The sequence below is a fragment of the Canis lupus genome, chromosome 6, assembly GCF_048164855.1.
Source record: "Canis lupus baileyi chromosome 6, mCanLup2.hap1, whole genome shotgun sequence".
Taxonomy (NCBI): domain Eukaryota; kingdom Metazoa; phylum Chordata; class Mammalia; order Carnivora; family Canidae; genus Canis; species Canis lupus.
In genome coordinates this window covers 50,146,954-50,167,934 of record NC_132843.1, presented here as the reverse complement: position 1 = coordinate 50,167,934, position 20,981 = coordinate 50,146,954, and the positions used below count along the sequence as shown (strand labels likewise).

Below are 20,981 nucleotides of genomic sequence, written 5' to 3'. Positions count from 1 at the left end.
ACTGGCAAGAGGTAAAGCTGAGGTGATTACAGGACCAGATATGTAACCCTGTGATCGTATTAAGAAGCTTGGACTTGCGTGTGTGTATTTATGTTTTAATTTTAATTCCAGTTAGTTAACATACAATGTAATATTAGTTTCAGGTGTACAATATAGTGATGCAACACTTCCATGCATCACCCAGTGCACATCACAAGTGTACTCCTTAATCCCAATCACCTATTTCACCCATCCCCCCACCCACCTCCACTCTTACCATCAATTTGTTCACTATAATTAAGAGTCTGTTTCTTTATTTGTCTCTCTTATTTTTTGCATTTTAAAATTTTACTTAAATTCAATTAATTAACATATAATGTATTACTGGTTTCAGAGGTAGAGGTCAGTGATTCATCAGTTATATATAACACCCAGTGCTCATTACATCACATGCGCTCCTTAGTGTTCATCACACAGTTACCCCAACCCCCACCCCTTTCCCTTCCAGTGACCTTCAGTTTGTCCCCCATAGTTAAGACTCTCTTATGGTTTGTCTCCCTCTCTGATTTCACCATGTTTTATTTTTTCTTCTCTCCATCTCTTATCCTCTGTTTTATTTCTTAAATTCCACAGATGAATGAGATCATATAATTGTCTTTCTATGACTGACTTATTTCACTTAGCATAATATCCTCTAGTTCCAGGGGATCCCTGGGTGGCGCAGCGGTTTGGCGCCTGCCTTTGGCCCAGGGCGCGATCCTGGAGACCCAGGATCGAATCCCACATCGGGCTCCTGGTGCATGGAGCCTGCTTCTCCCTCTGCCTGTGTCTCTGCCTCTCTCTCTCTGTGACTATCATAAATAAAAAAAATAATAATAAAAAAAAAGAAATTTTAATATCCTCTAGTTCCATCCACATCATTGCAAGAGACAAGATTTCATTTTTTGATGGCTAAGTAGTATTCCATTGTGTGTGTGTGTGTGTGTGTATACATCTTCTTTATCCATTCATCTGATTTTAAAGATTTTTAAAAATTTATTTATTCATGAGAGACACAGAGACAGAGACACAGACAGAGGGAGAAGCAGGCTCCCCTTGGGGAGCCCGATATGGGACTCTATCCTGGGATCCCAGGATCACGCCCTGAGCATTAAGGCAAATGCTCAACCACTGAGCCACCCAGGCGTCCTTATCCATTCATCTATAGGTGGAAGTCTGGGCTTTTTCTATAGTTTGGCAATTATGGACATTGCTGCTATAAACATTGGGGTGCAGGTGCCCCCTTGGATCACTGCATTTGTATCTTTGAAGGTAAATATCCACTAGTGCAATTCCTGGGTCATAGGGTAGCTATATTTTCAACTTTTTGAGGAACCTCCATACTGTTTTCCAGAGTGGCTATACCACTTTGCATTGCCACCAACAGTGTATGAGGGCTCTCCTTTCTCCACATCCTCATCAACATCCGTCATTTCCTGACTTGTTAATTTTAGCCATTCTGACTGGTGTGAGGTGGTATCTCATTGTGGTTTTGATTTGTATTTCCCTGGTGATGAGTGATGTTGAGCACTTCTTTTATGTGTCTGTTGGCCATTTATTTGTATGTCTTCTTTGGAGAAATATCTGTTCATGTCTTCTGCCCATTTATTGATTGGATTATTTGTTCTTTGGGTGTTGAGTTTGATGATTTGTCTCTGTCTTTTTCCCTTGGCTCATTTGTTTTGTTTCTTAAATTCTACATAGGTGGAAAACAGTATGGAGGTTCCTCAAAAAGTTAAAAAGAGAACTACACTACGATCCTAATTGAATTTAAGTTAAAAAAAAAAAAAACAAAAAACAAACTACACTATGATCCAGTCATCACATTACTATTTACCCAAAGAATACAAAAACAAAAATTCAAAGGGATACATGTAGCTCTATGTTTATAGCAGCATTATTTACAATAGTCAAGATATGGAAGCAGCCCAAGTGTCCATCCACTGATGAATGGATAAAGAAGTGGTATGCATATACAAAATATTATTCAGACATAAAAAAAAGAATGAAAATCTTGCCATTTGCAACAATATGAAGCTAGAGGGTATAATAGTGAGTGAAATAAGTCAGTTAGAGAAAGCCTGGACTTGTTATTGAAGATTATGAACCACCTCTAAAATGTCTGAGCAGTGCATGACTGGATCTTACTTGCCAGGCCAAACATCTCTTCTGGAGGAAATGCAGCCACTTGATGGCAGCAGAATCTTACAAGGCTAACTGCTGCAAAGCAGAGGAACAGGTCTCTAACTCTCCACTCAAAATAGCAGTTAGGACAAAGCATCTTTGAAGACAGGGCATATAAATGTGTCTAAGCATAAAGCTTTCCATTTCAAGGTGAAGAGATTCATAGGATCACATATTTAGCAGGAAGGTTTCTCATGAGGACTATTGGGCCATTCTTGGTTTCTCAAAGACTTCTTCCATAAGTCCAAGCTCAAGGATTCAGTTTCTGAAGATCATAAAAGTGGTTATAACCATATCTTCTAGTTATAAAGCATTTTGTGTGGTATATAATGTATTTTATTATTCCTGAGCACTTAATATACATCAAGTGTTCTGATGTGGGCTTGTATTGATCAATACCTCATTTTATACTCACTATTACTGTGCCTCACATGGACTATTGCTATTTATAAATAAAGAAGCTAAGGTTCCATGAGGCTAAGTTCCTGGGCCAAGGTCACAAAATTAATCAGTGGCAGAACCAGGCTTCAAACCTAGGGGGCCTGACTGAATTCTAAACACTTTAGAATTGTGTATCCTGCCTGCAGTTGTTCTGGAAGGCCCAGAGGTCGATATTCTCTCCATATTACAGAGGAGGCTCAGACAAGTTCAGTGGCAGTGCTTGCATCTGCCTAGAAATCTGAATTCCTAGGTGTCTCTACTGAACTATGGTGCTTGGGCTCCTCACCCTGATTGTTCTTCCTTCCCAGTCACAGGCCAGACCTTGTCTCTGAAGAACATCTCCACAGACATGTCGGGTTATTACATCTGTACATCCAGCAATGAGGTGGGGATGGAGTCCTGTAACATCACTGTGGCTGTCAGACCTCGTAAGAGTGGTTTGGGGGTGGGAGGGAGGGTGAGGAGTTGGGGGGGTGGGTTGGACAATGGCCAAAAGATCAGTAGCTTGGGGTCCAAAGAGGCAGCTGAGAGGGACCCTGTGGAGGTGAATTGGGGAGCCTCCTTAGGGGCACCGGCTGGCAGGGTAGCTGGGGCGACCTCAGCCAAATGCTCCTGTTCCATGCTCCCTTGCCTAGAGGTCAGTCCAGTTCCCTTGGTTCTCGGAAGTAGAGCCTCAGACTGACTGCTGGAGACTTGCTCGGTCCTGCCGGCCTTTAGCACCACTCAGCGGGCCTGAGAGAAGTACCCAGAGTCAGTTGCCAGAGTCTGGACTTTATCTTTTGGTGTGGGTCACCTCCACCAGCTCAAGGACAAGCTAGAGTAGGAATTGGCATGGCTGACAGCTGAGGGCTTTTAGGGACCTGGGTGGCCCAGAGAGTGTTGAGACACAAATCTATTGGCCTGTGTATCTTTGTGTACACCTCCATCCTGAAGAGTAGTCTCTAGACCTACCTGATTGCCTTCCTACCAGGTCATGCCCTTCACAGAGTGTTACTAGAAGCTGGCAGCACTCCCTGGGCTGGGAGGAAGACTGAGCCTGCCCAGAGGCACCCCCCACCTTGGCTCAGCCTCCCCAGATGCCTGGGCTCCTGTCAGCACTCGGGAGGTACAGCTGCTCTGCTCTGTCTCTTGCAGCCTCCATGAATGTGGCGTTGTATGCGGGCATCGCGGGGGGCCTGGCCGCTGCCATCATCATCCTTGGCATCATTGTCTACTGCTGCTGCTGCCGGGGGAAGGATGAGGCTGAGGACACCAAGCTGTGAGTGTTTGTGGGCAGCTTGTTGGCAAGGAGCTGAGCAGAGTGGGAGGAAGTATCACAGCTCCTCATGGCCTTTTCCACTCATGCCACCACTGGGGACAGCTTCCCTGCAAGTGGCGTTGCAGTCCTGGCACTTGATTCCAAGGCCCGCAGTTCCCAGGCTTCCTGTGGCCTGCTCAGGGGCAGCGTCGGGTAGAGCCACCTCCACGGGCTCGCCCCTCCTTACCTAGTGAGCCAGCCTGTTCCTCTCACACCCTGAGCTCATGAGCAGAGCCAGTCTGTGCCATCTACCTGTCTACTCTGAGCTAGCTCGTCAGCCTAGTGTCCCTTCGCATCTGGATGGGTAGGGATGGCAGGTCCAATGTCTCCTCTTCCCATAAGGAGTGCTAGGCCCAGCTCCCCCAGCTGGAGTGAGAGCAACCCTTCCCCTCTGTCCTCCCTGCTCTCAGGAGTCAGGTGGCCTACCAGAAGCCTTCAGAGCAGGTGAGAGAGCCTCCAACAGAGCCGGAAGAGGAGGATGACTACAGGCAAGAAGATGAGAGGAGCACTGGGCGGGAGTCCTATGGCCACGCTGACCGGTGACTGGAGCATGCTGCAGGCTGAGGTGGGGGGGAGATTGGTGTCATTTCTCTGCCTCTGCCTCCCCTCTCCTTGCCCCATTTTTCCAGCCCTCCATTCCAGTCACTGATGGGATGTTTCTTCCCTATGTCATCTGCTGGAGGACTTGGCTAAGGGGATCTTGTGACTGACTGCCAAGTGCCCTCACCCACGAAGTGATCCCTTCCTACTCCCCTGCCTAGCTCACGGCCAGGCCCTCAGCCTGGACCAGGCCACAGCCTCAGCTTCCTCTGCAGCTGGGAGGCTCCCAGAGGCATAGGATGGAGCCTGCGTACTCCTGGTTGTGAGTGGTCTGAAATCTGCAGAAGCAGCACCCCCTTGGGAGAGCAGGAACTGCTCAGCTGCCCTGTGTGCACAGCACCCTGGGGAGCATCTGCATACAGTACATATTTGTTGAATAAATGAGCCTGAGAAGGACTCCCTGTTATTTAGCCAACCTGAGTGAAAACTCCTGCTTCAGGAACCACGTTGGCCTCCAGTTCTCTTTGCAGCTCATCTCCCACAGCTTTCCTGCACACTCCAGAAACTCTTCACAAGGGCCACCTCCCACTCCACTGCACATCTCCTCCGGGGCTCTTTACTTCCTGTCTCTGGCTGGGATGCCCATGCAGTTTCCATCTCCACTTTTCCCGATAGGCCTGTCTCAAATCCCAGTGATTCCTATAACTGGACCCTGATCTCCCCTACACATGGGAACAAGCTTGTCACTCCTCAGGGCCACACAGCAGTTATCTGAGCATTAGCATATGCCTAGGCTCCTTGGGCCAGAGCCTGGGCTTCACTGCCCCCTGCCCCAGCCCTTCCAGTGAGCACTTACTCCAGCTGAATCTAGGTACCTTTTTTTTTTTTTTTTTTAAGATTTAATTATTTACCCATGATAGACAAGAGATAGAGAGGCAGAGACACAGGCAGAGGGAGGAGCAGGCTCCATCCCAGGACCCCGATGCGGGACTCGATCCCAGGACTCCAGGATCACATCCTGGGCCAAAGGCAGGTGCTAAACCACCGAGCCACCCAGGGATCCCCTAGGTACCTATTTTGATAAGTTGAGTCTTCTCCTCCCTGGTCTCTCTGATATGTTTGTAGACTAACAACTCCCGCACAAACCTCTTTACTGGTTTAGTGAATGAATTACGTGCTGATACAAGTGAACACACAGTTGTACACACACAGGAGCCTCTTTCAGCTGGTCCCACATTCTCACATCATGATGACTCCTCTCAAGAGTAACCGGCATGCCCACCCCTGCTTCCTGACACCCAACCCTGACCTTGCCAGCCTGGTCCTGCCCTGTGCCAGCTCTGCTCTGCTCGTTGACAGTCACGCTGCCCTGCCGCAGCTCCCCGCTGGCCTGGCCTGTCTCCCCGCTGTCGGAGCACAGGCAGCGTCCCAGCCTAGGGCTCAGGGTCCTGTGGCTAGTCACGCCCAAAGGTAGTTTCCTATTAAATAAACATCATTGTCTTTTCTGATCGGAAAACCAATTCTATAAATCTATCATCCATTTGAGATTTTAAAAAATATATTTTTTTTACACATTTTGTTAAATTCGTTGCTTCATTCAAAATGCTATCAGTAATAATAAAATTGTTAGTAGAAATTCTTATTTCTTTTTTAATGTGGGGTTTGTTCACACTAAGGCAAAGCTCGTGTCTTGTGGGTTTGTGTCTGCTTATTGCACAGCTCTTCTGCTTCCTAGGAGAGGCGCGGCAAGGTGACAGGCTGAGAGATCGGAGTACAAGGTCAGAACCTGTGAGTCCCATTGCCAGTGGCACTGCTTCCAGTGGTTGCTAGGAACAGGACAGAACCCAACCTGGTAGTGGAGGGATAGTCCAGGGAAAATGGTGGAGATGCTCTTGCCATTTATACCCCAAGTGGAGCTCCTCCTGAGAGAGGAGGAAGCAATCCTTTTGTTGCAGCTGTCAGAACAGGTGGCTCTCCTTCCTCAAAGCAGTGTGGTCCACAGTTGGTTCTCACCTGTGACATTGTCTCTCCTGCCATATGTTCAAAGTTGTCTCTTCCGTGTCCCTTCCCATGGCACCTTGTGCTCCCTCCTGTCCCAGCACTTGTTACACAGTACTCTCATTACCATGGTCTGTTTCTGCCTAGGCCTATACGATTTGCAAGAGTGGGAACTGAATCTCATTCATGGCATGTGTTGACACTTGATAAATGTCTATTGAATAAATAATGTTTAGAGTCAATGTATCTTGCTTAAGGTCATCTCCTGGTCCTTTAGATACTTTGAGGTGCCTTCCAGTCCCCCTGGTGCAAGTCTCTACAAGCATGTTCTTGATAAAGCTATGGAAGGGGAGGTGGCCATGTCCCCTAGTTTTGGCTGGCTTATCTCTCTGGTCTGGAAAGGCTCTGAAGGTTCACATGCCTTCGTTCCAGGCTTGTGTAAGAAAATGAGGGAAATTAGGACCCATTGCATTAATTCAGTAGCCTTAAATCAGGACCTATTGCATTAATTTAATGACAAATCTTTTGTGAGCACCTATTATGTACCAAGCATTGTTCTGGCTGCAGGATATATAAAGGTCACCAAGACATTATAACTCAGGAGGAGCTAAAGTCTAATGGAGGTAACAGGCACATGATTATGTGAGATGGAGAAGATGCAGGAACACAGTGGAGACCCTGAGAGAGTTCAAGGAAGTTCCAAGGAGAATGTGATGTTTGGGCTGCATCTTGAAGGAAAACAAGTGATTGTTTTCAAGTGGAACAACAAACAAGTGGAAAAGGTATGGTGCTGAAAGGTCCATACTCCAATGTGGGGGTTCTCTTACTTGAGTCTCAAATCACATTATCAGCTGGTAAGGCCACAGTCTCCTGCTGAATTTATTTCAAACCAGAAACAGTGGGAATTAGATGGTTGCAGGTTCTCTTACAGCCAAAATTAGCTATTACAGTCTCCTTAAGGTGTCAGGCATTCCCTTCCCAATGCGTGGTTTCCAGGTGACAGTTCAAAGATTTATGGTGCTTGAGAAGAGAGACGAAGGGCATCATTGTTTGAGGGAAGGCTGTGTGCTAGACATTTGTTAGGCATTTGAACCAGTTTTTCATACAATCTTTACGTACAGTTGCAAATATTAAGGCACATGACAAGATGAGTCACGCATATTATCACCTAAGAAGGGACTCTGGCTGCCCAGAAAGGTCCCTTCAAAGTAATATTAACCTTGGTAAATCAGCCACACTTCAGGGACTTGTTAAGTTGCTTTGGTTTGCACCCACACAGCACTGGCTTTCAAAGGCAGAGTGACATTAACCAGCCTCACAGAGCCTGATGTACAATACTAATAGTGAACACTCAGCTAGTACTTGCTCTGGGCCAGCCACCATTCCGAGCACCTTCCATATAGCTCTCATAATCCTCACAGCAACTCTGAGAGGTGATATTATTACCATTTTACAGTTGAGGAAGCTAAGGCACAGTAAGTTTTAGCAAGTTTAATAAACACAGAATGTCACTTTGCTATTTGCAGCTGTTAAGCCGACCAGACTTTCTGTATACGTACCCCAAGCATTCTCACCCCATGAAAACCATGCCCTCAGCTGCTTGGTGAACATGGAATCAGAATAAGGGAAGCTAGCTATCTTCAAGGAACCATTCTCTCTACAGCAGTGTGTATCACCAGGCATCATGTCATCTGGGGGGATTGTGAAGGATTCACCAGCCTTGCCCCATCCCTGGAGGTTCTGATTCAGGGCCCCAAGTATCTGAAGGAGCGGTGCCTAGTCCTATTGGAAGTGCCGTCCTATGGGTAGGACCTCCTTGGGGATACTTGCTATTGGCTCTTGAGTTTGCTCACAGAGATTGGCTCTTTTCTTTCTTTTTTATTTAAATTCAATTAGCCAACATATAACACATCATTAATTTCAGATGCAGTGGTCAATAATTTATCAGTTGTGTATAACACCCAGGGCTCATCATAGCAGGTGCCCTCCTTAATGCCTATCACCCAATTAACCCATCCTTCCACCCACCTCCCTTCTCTTCTGGATGATTTCCAGAAAGGCCTTTCTACCCTCTCCATTACAGATGAGGAAGCTGAGGCTCAGGGATATAGCATCACCAGAGTTAACAGAGTTAGTAGGTATCAGGATAAGGATTAGACTCAGTCTTGTCTGATTCTGAAGACCATGCTCTTTCTACTTGGCCACATTTCCTCCTGACCCCGTGCATATGTACAGGATGACTAAATGGGGAACAAGCAGGGATGGAGAAAGAGTTACAGGGTTTTTGTTTGTTTTAAATTTGTATATGGGAATTGTTACCTACTATAATAGACATTTCAGATATGACACTGTATGCGCATTTCCCCAAACCCCAGAATTTTACAAAATCACACACTAAAAGTAAGAAAATTAGGATAAGAGGCAGACCACAGGAAAACAGTGGGACTTTGTAACTGGATCACTTCTAAAACAACAATCCTAGTAAAAATACAGCAGTGTTAAATCTATGTTAACAGCAAGTATCATAGTCATAAACCTTTGACCCTGAGGACCTTTTGGCTTTCATTTCTACAGCAACTGACTTACCAAAATTAAAAAATGATTCCTGTAGTTCATTTGGCTATAGAGTTGGGAGGGTCTCCCTTTAAAAATTTTGGCTTCTACCATGTGTATTGATTTTTAGCCATGTGCTTATCCTTGTACTTGAGTTCTCTTGTTAGTGTATGGATATAACCTGCCTTTGCCATGTGTGGGAAAGGGCCAGGATATATTGCAAGATGGGTTTACCATTATCTCATCTTAAAAAAAAAATCCTTCCTTTTAAAAAATGTGTATTTATTTATTTTAGAGAGAAAGAGAGAGAAGGGAGAGGGGCAGGAGGGAGAGGGAGAGGATCCTCAATCTGATCCCCTACCGAGTGTAGAGGTAAACATGGGGTTGGATCCCAGGTCCCTGAGATCATGACCTGAGCCAAAATCAAGAGCTGGATGTTCAACTGACTGAGCCACATAGGCACGCCCTTCCTTTTTTTTTTTTTTTTAAATAATGAAAGGTAAATGTCTTTTGTATTAATCAATTTAAGCCAAATTATGTCATGGTAACAATGTAAAATCTCAGTGACTTACAACAATACAGGGTTATTTCTTGTTCATATTAAATGCTATCTCAGGTTAGCTTGGCCCTGTTGCACATCTTCGTCATTCTGGGATGCAGACTGAAGATCAACCCAGCTCTGGAGACCAGGCTAGTCTCACAGCACAGGAAAAAAAGAAAAAAAGAAAGACTCTGAGAACACTCATAAAACTTCTGCTTACCAGGGGCTGCCATCCCTTCTGCTCCTATTATGCAGCATGGAGCAAGTCACATGTCATTGAGACATGGGTCCACCATCCTTTTCAGGGAGAAACAGTGAATACACTGAACAATCGAACATCTGCTACACCTTCACCGTCTCCTCCTCTGTACTCATAGCTTCTTCGTACAGTTATAATGTAAAGCAAAGTGAATTTATTCTTCAAATCACTTGAAGCCCCTTTTAGAATGAAAGGAGGGCACTTGTGCAGTATATTTAGCTTTTTTATTAAGGCCATCATGTATTGCTCAGGCTTTGTCTTTCATTGGGAAAGATTTTCCTCATGCCTGGGAAAGCTATTATCTCCCCAAGGCCCAAAAGAACAAGGTAGGAAGGTGGTGAACCCTTCCAGAACACAGTGGGAGCTAGAGACATGGAAAAGGGATTTCCAAGAGCAGGTGGAGTCATGGAGAGAAGCCAATGCCAGAACAGCAGCACCAGTGCAGGGAGTGGGCAGGGGAGGAAACACCACTCTCCCACCTTGCCCACTTCCCACTGGAAGAACCCAAGCAGAAGCCAGATGGTAAGACGTCAGGCCATGCCTTCTATGGGGATCAGCCTCTTGGAGTAAAAGTCGAGGAAGGAAGGGAAAGAGAAGAAGCGGGGGAAGGCGTAAATGAAGAATAACCATCACAACTGCCTTTACCTGTAACCAATTGTGAGTATTCTATTTTTACCAAGTACTAAATCTCTTCATCCCTACTCCTCTGCACCTTCTTTTTTTTTTTTTAAGATTTATTTATTTATTCATGAGAATACAGAGAGAAGAGAGAGAGGCAGAGACACAGGCAGAGGGAGAAGCAGGCTTCATGCAGAGAGCCTGACGTGGGACTTGATCCTGGGTCTCCAGGATCATGCCCTGTGCTGAAGGTGGCGCTAAACCACTGAGCCACCAGAGCTGCCCTCTGCACCTTCTTAAGGGGTGAAGAGAATCTAAAAGAGTTAAAGCTCACTTAGACCTAGCCTAAGTTCCAAATAAGGAATTTTAGAAACACCCATATCCTCCTATTTTGAGGCCTAAAGAACAAGTGCCTTTCAATGTCCTTCCAATTCTAGAAAATGGGGGATTGGTTCTCCACATGGGTGGTCTCGTGCTAGCATCGCAGTTTACTGGGAGGGGCTGTAGGAGCCATGCCTATGTCGATACCAAACATATACAGGAAGGTGGTGTGATTCTACTGTATCCCTCCACTGGACTTTTTTCTCCTTATACTATTTTTCTTGAAAAACCTACAAAAAATGTGTAAGTAGAACACAAAAGATTTTTTTCCCCTGAACCATTTCAGAATGCCAACACAATGCCCCATCACCCTAAATATGTATTATATATGCATAATATTTAATGTGCATTTCCTCCCTATCAGGATATGTCCCTATGCAACAGCCATTGATAGCAGGAAATCCCCAGACCTCATTAAGTTTCCCCAGTTTTTCCAGGAATATCCATTTGAGCAAGAGAATCTAGTTCAGAATTACCTTATTGCATCCAGTTATACGTTGCACATATAACATATGTAATATCTTTGTTGGTCTGTCTATCCGTCTCTCATATGTATTCAGTCTGGAACAATTCCTCAGTCTTCCCTTGGTTTTCAGGACTTTGACACTTCTGATGATAAGCCAGGTATTTTGTAGAAAGTCTCTCAATGTGGATTTGTCTGCTATTTCTTCATGATTAAACTCATGTGTTTTAGAGAAGAGAATCACAGAAATGAAGCTGTTCTTCTCATTGCATCCTATCTGGTGGCACAGGATTTTAATTTTCATTTACCGATAATGTTAACCTTAATCACTGGATTAAAGTGGTGTCTGCAAGTTTTCTCCATTCTAAAGTTACTTGTTTTCCCATTGCAATGAATAACTTTTTTTTTGAGAGGTTCTTAGAGACTATGTAAACATCCCATTTCTCATCAGAGTTTGAACTTACTCATCAATTGATTAAATCTCTATGGGCTCTTGTGTTTCTATTTTATCTCCTGGGTTATAATCCATTGCTGTCATCACTTATTTTGATGCTCAAATAGTCCAAGATTTGGCTTTGGGAGCCCCTTTCTAGCTGGCTTCTTAGACCCTTGACAATTCTATAATTCTTTGTACACTTCATCACTTTCTGACTTAAGGTATTTCGGGTGTATATTGTACTTTCTCTTTCTCAGCCCTGAAATCAGTTGTTTCCCCAAGGAGCACTTGTCTGTTTTAGTGAAAAATGGTGTTAGAAATGAAGATCTGAGAATTGGGTGTGCTTATTGTTATTGTTTGCAAGCCCCTCTCAGAACTGTAAAGATCTAGTGAGTGAATTAGGCATATATCATATATAAGAAGTTATATTTAATAGATACAATTATATATAATTTTAATAATATATAACTTTAAATAATTTATATAATTGTTATATAATTTTTCTACATACACATTATCCTTTATTTTCTATCTGTCTTTATTTCTCTATTAATAATCTCTATATACTGAAGACCAGTAGTTCACACTAATGCCTCCAATTCCAATCCAACATTGGATTTGAGTTTTCTCTCCTTCTATATTTGTAGCTTCCTCCTCCAGCAGTGGGAACCCATGGGTTAGGCATCTTTCTCTTTCCAGAGATGAAAGATGTTTGGAGACAATTTCCCATAGCAAATTCAAGGGAAATAGCACATCCCTGATTTCCCCTATCAGCAAATCTTCCCCCCTCAAAAATAAAAAAATAAAAAAAATAAAAATTGTGAGAAACACTCCACTTGGCTTTCAGCAGTAGTCCTGAAGTCACTTGCCATTTTTATGGTATGGAGAATTCACCCAGAGTTTCAAAGGAACAGTAAGACCAGTGAGAAGAAGAAAAAGGGAGGAGGAGGAAAATGATGTTGGGCTAGTCTAAAGGAGCCAACAAAGTGAATGCTTAATCTCTAGACACCTTTTGGTGATTCTGACTCTGAGAAGCATGGCATGGCCTGAAGCTCTTCTAATCCTAGACAGAAAAACTGTCCTCTCAGAGCTTGCCAAAGAATGTACAGCAGGGAAAACAGCTCCACATCTGTTCCTCTTTCCTTTATGGAGTACCCATCCTGATTGTTACCCTTCTTCTCTCTGAAAGGCATTCCGCATTATGACCAGAAGCTGCTGTAGAGTGAGGTGCAAGGACAGGTCTTACACAAATGTCTTGGCAAAGAGGCTGATGGGTTGAGTTAACTGCAATGGTGTCTTAGCTGTAGAACAGATGGGTGATCAACTGGTATTGAGGTCTGAGTGGCTCTGATCACCGAATGCTAATAGAAATGACCCAAGGGCAAAATGCCTGACCCACTGAGCTTTTTTTTCTATTTCCTTTGTTGGAAAGCAGAGAAATTGAAGATAAAGGGTTATGAGAAGATGATAGATATCTACCCAATAAAGTTACACAGAGACCATCTAACGTGAACTCTTGTAATAACCTGTTGGTCTCCCCCGGAACTCCTATTATTTGAATTACACACATCCATTTAGAGTATCCAAATCTCCTCACACTTTTTAGATTTTCCATATTCATTTCTCCCTGATGTCTTCTGGGAATGTTCCTTAACCCAACTTTCTAACTAATTTTGGGATCAAGGCTGGCTTCCTACACCTTCCCCAGAAAGCAGAGCCTGAGATCAAGGTGCTTATCTTGGGAAGCCCCAGTGGCTCAGTGGTTTAGCATCGCCTTCAGCCGGGGGTGGGATCCTGGGTACCCAGGATTGAGTCCCATGTCGGGCTCCCTACGTGGAGCCTGCTTCTCCCTTTGCCTGTGTCTCTGCCTCTCTCTTTCTCTATGTCTCTCATGTATAAATAAATTTTTAAAAATCTTTAAAATAAGGTGTTTGTCTTACGAGGTAATTATCAAGAAGCTGAAGTGATGCAGTAAGTAGAATGGTATAGGGAAAAAGTCAGTAAAATCAGTGTTATTGTGCTGGTCCCTACTGTGGGCAACTGGGGCTCAACCACACTGGGTACCCTCTGAGAAACTGTGTGGAACATGCCTCAGATTTTTCCCACTGAAGGGATGATCAGCTGGGGCATTTATCTACTAACTTCCATCCCCTACAGATTCTGCTGGTTAAAGGTTGTTTCTGGGGTGGCAACTTTCCCATACTTCCCAGCTGTTCCTCCTAGGTTGTGTGATGTGCTCCTGAGGCAAAAAAAAAAAAAAAAAAAAAAAAAAAAGGAAAGAGATTGTAGCAGACATTCAAGTGGGTGTAGAAGCATCATGCACAGACCTGTCCATCTAAGCAGCACCAAACTCAGGTGACCAAGAGGATGAGGTAAGGGACCACAAGTGTTTGCCCAACCCTAGTGGCCAGGGTGAAGAGTTTACAAGGTTGCTTCTCCTCAAGGAGACCCTGATCACAGGGAAACTTAAAAGATGTTTTAAATTACAGTGTAGTTAACATACAGTGTTATATTCGTTTCCGGTGTACAATGTGATTCAGCAATTCCATAAATTACTCGATGCACATCATGACAAGGGTACTGTCAATCCCCTTCACCTAGTTCATCCATCCTCCCATCTCCCTTCTGGGAACCTTCCATTTGTTTTCTATAGTTAAGAGTCTAGTTTTTGTTGTTGTTATTTTGGTTTGTCTCTTCCCCCCACCTCCCACTTGTTTGTTTATTTTGTTTCTTAAATTCCGCATATAAATAAAATAATATGGTATTTGTCTTTCACTAACTGGCTTATTTCACTCAGCATTATACTCTCTAGATCCATCCATGTTGTTGCAAATGGCAAGATTTCATTCTTTCTCACGGCTGAATAATATTCTATTATTCTTTATCCATTCATCTGTCCATGGACACTTGGGTTACCTCCATATTTTGGCTATTGTAAACAATAATGCAATAAACATAGAAGTGCAAAAAACCCTTCAAATTAGTGTTTTTGTATTTTGGGGTAAATAGTATCCCCCAAATTTTAATATTTTGAGGAACATATTTTTAATATTTTGAGGAACCTCCACACTATCTTTCACATTGGCTGCATCAGTTTGCATTCCCACCAACAGTGAATGAAGATTCCTTTTCTCGACATCTTTGCCAACACTTGTTTCTTTTTTTTTAACTTAAATTCAATTAGCCAACATATAGTACCTCATTGGTATATCCAACCGATGAGTTATTCTCAACACTTGTTTCTTGAGCTTTTGATTTTAGCCATTCTAACAGATGTGAATGATATCTCATTTGCATTTCCCTAATGATATAGAACTGATGTTCTTTATATATTTTGGATACTAACCCTGTATCAGATATGTCACTTGTAAATATCTTCTCCCATTTAGTAGATTATCTTTTAGTTTTGTTGGTTGTTTCCTTTGCTGAACAGGAGCTTTTTATTTGATGAAGTTCTAATAGTTTATTTTTGCTTTTGTTTCCCTTGCCTCAGGAGACATATCTAGAAAGATATTTTTATGGCTGATGTCAGAGAAACTATTGCCTGTACTGTCTTCTAGGATTTTTATGGTTTTAGGTCTTACAGTCAAGTCTTTAGTCCATTTTGAGTTTATTTTTCTTGTGTGGTCTAAGAAAGTGGTCCAGTTTCATTCTTTGGCATGTAGCTGTCCAGTTTCCCAACACCATTTGTAGAAGAGAATTTTTCCCAGAGACCCTCTTTATACTTCAGCCTCAGATATTATCCCTCTTCAGCCTCAGGAGTGTGGAGAGAGGGGGGTCCAGCCAGGGTCCCTGTCCTGTAATTTGCTCTGGCGTGGCATCCTGTGGCTTACAACTGATTCCTGTAGTGTTGTACCTGCAGCAGCTTCTCTTCTTCTTAGTAGTGATTTGCCCAGGGCAATACGATGAAGAGAAGACAGCACAAAATGAAAGCCTTCCCCCAACCTGAGGGTCCTGATAGACCTCTCTTTCTCTTCAAACCAATCTATGGTCAATTCTGAAGATTCTATCCCTTTATCATTTCTCCATGTGTCCTTCTCCTCTCCATTCTCCACCATTTTGGCATTGTCCCATGGCATAGAAATCTGAGCCTCATTTGTGGACACATCCTTGGTGTGAAGTGAAGCTGGGGTTGTTTGCTGCCCCCTTAATAGCCCCCCAGGCCATCTCCATGCAGAAACAGGTGGAGTGGCCTCTGCTAGGTAAGTATCTTGATTAGGCATTTCAACTTTCATAAGAGGATATCACTTTTACCCTCACCCTCAATGGCTGGCTTTTAAAGCAAATATGTCTGCACTTAACTGCCAAGAAAGACTATTTGTACACCAGAAATATCAGGCAATTGCAACTTAGGATTCACTACCAGTCAATTCATTTAAAAATCTCTACTGAAAAAAAAATAAAACGTATAGAGTATTTTACAGAGTATATAATATTCATTACCCTTGACTCAAGCCACACCATCAGATATGCATATTTGGTTTGCATAATCTTAATTTTTTCTGGAATTCTTTTACATTAACTGTGTTATACATATTCTTTTACATAACTATGTTATTCCACTGGACACTATTGTAGAAGATTGTTAAAAGCATTAGGTCTCTCATTTTTTATTTACCCTTATGATACTGTTGAGGATGCTGATAATTACATTGCAAACTTCTTATTGATAAGAATCAATAAGAACTAGAGAATTTTCTCTTGGTTATGCTTACTTAAAAGGTTTTTGCTACTTGTGAACAACAAATTTGCTATATTGTTTTAACTTAACATATGAATTGTGAACTTGTGTTTCCCTCTTTGCAATGGTTAGTAGGAAGCTCAAAGTCAAACTTATGATGCAGGTCATGCAAGTTATAGAACTTTTCTAAATAGAGGCGCCCCAGTGGCTTAGCAGTTGAAAGTCTGCCTTTGGCCCAGGCCGTGATCCTGGAGTACCCGACTGAGTACCACACTGGGCTCCCTGCTTGTCTCTCTGCCTATGTCTCTACCTCTCTCTCTGTGTCTCTCATGAATAAATAAAACCTTAAAAAAAAAAAAAGAACTTTTCTAAATAGATTTGTGAACTTTTTCCACTACCTTACCCTTTTTTGCCCTCATTTTTATCTTCACATTGATTTTGCTTTTATTTATTGTCTTTATTTGGTTTTCATCTTTTTTGTATTTTTCTAATCCACCTTAAGTTATTTTGAAAATAAGATGGGTTTGATTAGCAATAAGAGTAATAAAAGCAGCTATGGGGTTTGAGGTCTAAATGCCTGGAGCTCTGAAGAGAGTTGTGGCTGGTTCAGCACTTCAAGGGTCACCGGCATCCAGGAGGAGGTAAAGTCATAGACATGGAGGAGGTGCCCTGCATGAGGGTGAGTGGTAAGAAAGAAGCCAGGGAGGAATCCTGGGGACATCTCTAATGACACATAGAGCAAGAGAACTCAGCAAAGGAGATAAATGTGAAGCCTGCAGGAAGGCTAGAAGAAAGCCCAAGAGAGGATGGCCTACACGGCAGGAGAATATAGATTCTTCTCTCTCTTTTTTTTTTTTTAAAGAAAACTTTTTTTTTTCCAAAGATTTTATCTATCTATTCATGAGAGACACACAGAGAGAGAGAGAGAGGGGCACAGAGACATAGGCAGAGGGAGAAGCAGGCTCCAGGCAGGGAGCCTGACACGGGACTCAATCCCAGGTCTCCAGGATCACACCCTGGGCTGAAGGCGGTGCTAAACCGCTGAGCCACCCGGGCTCCTCCTAGATTCTTCTCTTTTAAAATATCTTAAACCCATCATGTTTCTATTTCATCTTTTCCTCATAAAATCAACACAATGTATTTCACTGTTGAAAGTAATTTTTTTAAAAGGAGTATTAGAAAAACACCTTAATTGTTGTAAGTACTTTAAAACTTTGGATATAAGTTTACAACTTATGGAATTAGTTTCATCAACAAAGGATAAAGCAATCATTATGATGAATTAATTTTCCAGGCGTTTAAGCAACATCCAACATTGAGGGAGCCCAAGCGAACTACCTGGCAAGGGATTTCTTTTTTTTTTTCTTTTTTTTTTTATATAAATTTATTTTCTGGGATCCCTGGGTGGCGCAGCGATTTGGCGCCTGCCTTTGGCCCAGGGCACGATCCTGAAGACCCGGGATCGAGTCCCGCGTCGGGCTCCTGGTGCATGGAGTCTGCTTCTCCCTCCTCCTGTGTCTCTGCCTCTCTCTCTCTCTCTCTCTCTCTCTCTCTCTCTGTGTGACTATCATAAATAAATAAAAAATTATTAAAAAAATAATAATAAAATAAATTTATTTTCTATTGGTGTTCAATTTGCCAACATATAGAATAACACCCAATGCGCATCCCATCAAGTGCCCCCCTCAATGCCCATCACCCAGTCACCCCCACCCCCCGCCCACCTCCCTTTCTACCACCCCTAGTTGTTTCCTAGAGTTAGGAGTCTCTCATGTTCTCTCTCCCTTTCTGATATTTCCCACTCATTTTTTCTCCTTTCCCCTTTATTCCCTTTCACTATTTTTTATATTCCCCAAATGAATGAGACCATACCCTCTTGCACTGTTGGTGGGAAAGTACCCTCTTGCACTGTTGGTGGGAATGTGAACTGGTACAGCCACTTCAGAAAACTGTGTGGAGGTTCCTCAAAGAGTTAAAAATAGAGCTACCTATGATCCAGCGATTGTACTTCTGGGGATTTACCCCAAAGATACAGATGCAGTGAAATGGTAGGACACCTGCACCCCAATGTTTATAGCTCAATGTCCACAATAGCCAAACTGTGGAAGGAGACTCAGTGTCCATCGAAAGATGAATGGATAAAGAACATGTGGTCTATGTATACAATGGAATATCACTCAGCCATTAGAAATGACAAATACCCACCATTTGCTTCCATGTGGATGGAACTGGAGGGTATTATGCTGAGTGAAATAAGTCAATCGGAGAAGGACAAACATTATATGGTCTCACTGAAAGTATTAATTGAGCATAGCTTATATAGCATGACAATCTTTTATGATTTTTTCCTTTTTAAAAAAAAATATATTTATTTATTTAATTTAAATGAGAGCAAGAAAGCATGTGTGCTTAACCAGGGAAAGGGTCAGAGGAAGAGGGAGAGGCAGAGAGAATCTCAAGCAGAATCCCCACTGAGTGCAGAGCCTGAGGCAGGCTCAGTCTCACAACCCTGAGATCATGACCTGACACTGAACCAAGAGTTGGATGCTTAACAGACTGAGCCACGCAGGTGCCCCTTTTATGATTTTTTTTTGAAGACTTTATTTATTTATTCATGAGACACACAGAGAGAGGCAGAGACATAGGCAGAGGGAGAAGCAGGCTCCCTGCAGGGAACTTGTTGTAGGACTCGATCCCAGGACCTCGGGATCACAACCTGATCCAAAGGCAGATGCTCAACCACTGAGCAACCTAGGCACCCCTATGATTTTTTTCTTAATCTATGGTTATCTATGGGAAGACAAACCTTTTTGTCTGTTTCCATCTAAATTTCACCTCCCGCATTCCCAGTGACCTTGACAGACACCTGTCAGCCTGTCTACCATCAGATTAAGCAGTCTTATAATGTAATACTTGCAGGCTGAGAGCATGCCCAGATCACAGGCAGACCTCCCAGGGAACAGAAGAGCAGGGCTCAGGAAGCGATTGTGGTGGAAACTGACATTAGCATCGGAGTAAGGCGGAAGTGGGTTTCTGCAGAGACACCTGGACTCATAATTTAGGCTGCTGTCACTTCCTACCCCACTTGACAGTCAAAACCGGAGATGCTTTTGAGCTTTCTTTGCTGCCAGGAGAGAAGATGGGCTCACTGTGCCAATGGGTAATTATTTCACATCCCTCTAAAAAGAGTACAAACTGCAGCTGCCTTGGAGCAGGAGCTTTGAGAGGTGGATTCAAAGTGTCTCATCTCACCCAGCATCCAGGAGGAGGATTCAAAGAACCTGATGAAACATTAATTGAGCAACTTCCTAGAAAAATAAGCCTCAGTGAATCACAACTAGTCAGTCTTCCTATCTCAATATTTTGTGGTATGTATACACATGCTTGAGGTTGTTGGGGTGGGAACTGTGTTTCAGAAGTTCATGAATGGGGCTGCCTGGGTGGCACAGTTGGTTGAGCATCTGACTCTTGGTTTGGGCTGGGGCGATCTTAGGGTTATAGGATCGAGCCACATCTGAGACTCCACACTCAGTGGGGAGTCTGCTTGGGTTTCTCTCTCCCTCTCCCTCTGCTCCTCCCTGCCCTCTGATCTCTCTCTCAAATAAATAAATAAATCTTAAAAAAAGAAGTATTGAGCTTTATAAAGCATAGTCTTTTTTTTAAAAAAGATTTTATTTATTTATTCATGAGAGACACAAAGAGAGAGAGAGAGAGAGAGGCAGAGACATAGGCAGAGGGAGAAGCAGGCTCCATGCAAGAAGCCTGATGTAGGACTTGATCCCAGGACTCCAGGATCACACCTGGAGCCAAAGGCAGATGCTCAACCGCTGAGCCACCCAGGTGTCCCTATAAAGCATATTCAAAGACATGACCCATTTTGATCCTCCCAGTTACACTATCAGCCAGAGAACCATACTATCTCAGAAGAAACCAAGGATCAGAAGAATTGAAGTGACTTGTCAAGGATTCAGGCAGCTGTTTGGTAATAGCTGGAGCTCAAATTCAGGTCTAACTTTATGTAAGTCCTGAGCTCTTTTATAGAACTTTTTGTCTCAGAGAGAGATCCAGAACCCTTGAACAATACGTTAGTTGCTTAAGTACAATTCTACATGCCATGAACCTTAGTCCTTCCCTTCAGAAACAATCTATATGGTTTATCAGATCAGAGCAGCCTTCCACCTCTGTCAGCATGTTGCTTTTATCTTCCCGTTCCCACTTTTCTCCAACTGGTTTTTATTATCTCCCTCATGAAATTAAAAACATCTTGCAAAAAAAAAAAAACAAAAACAAAAACAAAAAACAAAAAAACCAAAACACCTTGCAGTTCCTTTAAACCCATTCCACTACTCAGGAGAGCTCTGTGGCTTGGCAGGTAGGGTGGAGACAGGAAGAGTCAGGCAGAAACAATGCCACCACCAAAAATTGCCCAAGGCGCCATTAATTGGAGTTATTTTCTAGACCAGATGGGGACAAACAGATGGGATTGCATTTGTCTTATTTTGCTCCCTTAACTTCTCTACAATGTTGATGCTGTGGAAATAACCCAGGAACACCTGAAAATCAGGGGCTTT

General features: G+C 43.1%; 1 protein-coding gene and 1 long non-coding RNA gene across 9 annotated transcripts in view; one reads left to right on the top strand and one right to left on the bottom strand.

The window, feature by feature from the left end:
- Positions 1-6,122, top strand: part of GPA33 (glycoprotein A33) — a 47,274-nt gene extending 41,152 nt beyond the window's left edge. The window contains exons 5-7 of the mRNA XM_072830445.1: positions 2,952-3,071; positions 3,778-3,901; positions 4,351-6,122. Coding sequence (XP_072686546.1) covers positions 2,952-3,071; positions 3,778-3,901; positions 4,351-4,483 — 377 coding nt within the window. The 3' untranslated portion in view covers positions 4,484-6,122. The remainder of the gene's footprint in view (positions 1-2,951; positions 3,072-3,777; positions 3,902-4,350) is intronic.
- The window catches only part of LOC140635587 (uncharacterized), a 44,097-nt gene that overhangs the window by 19,189 nt on the left and 3,927 nt on the right, over positions 1-20,981 (bottom strand). For 7 of the 8 annotated variants that reach the window (XR_012032931.1, XR_012032933.1, XR_012032930.1 and 4 more), the window contains exon 2: positions 4,367-4,500. The exons of the other annotated variant lie outside the window; for it this stretch is intronic. This is a non-coding gene — a long non-coding RNA (uncharacterized lncRNA). The remainder of the gene's footprint in view (positions 1-4,366; positions 4,501-20,981) is intronic. 8 annotated transcript variants of the gene reach the window in all.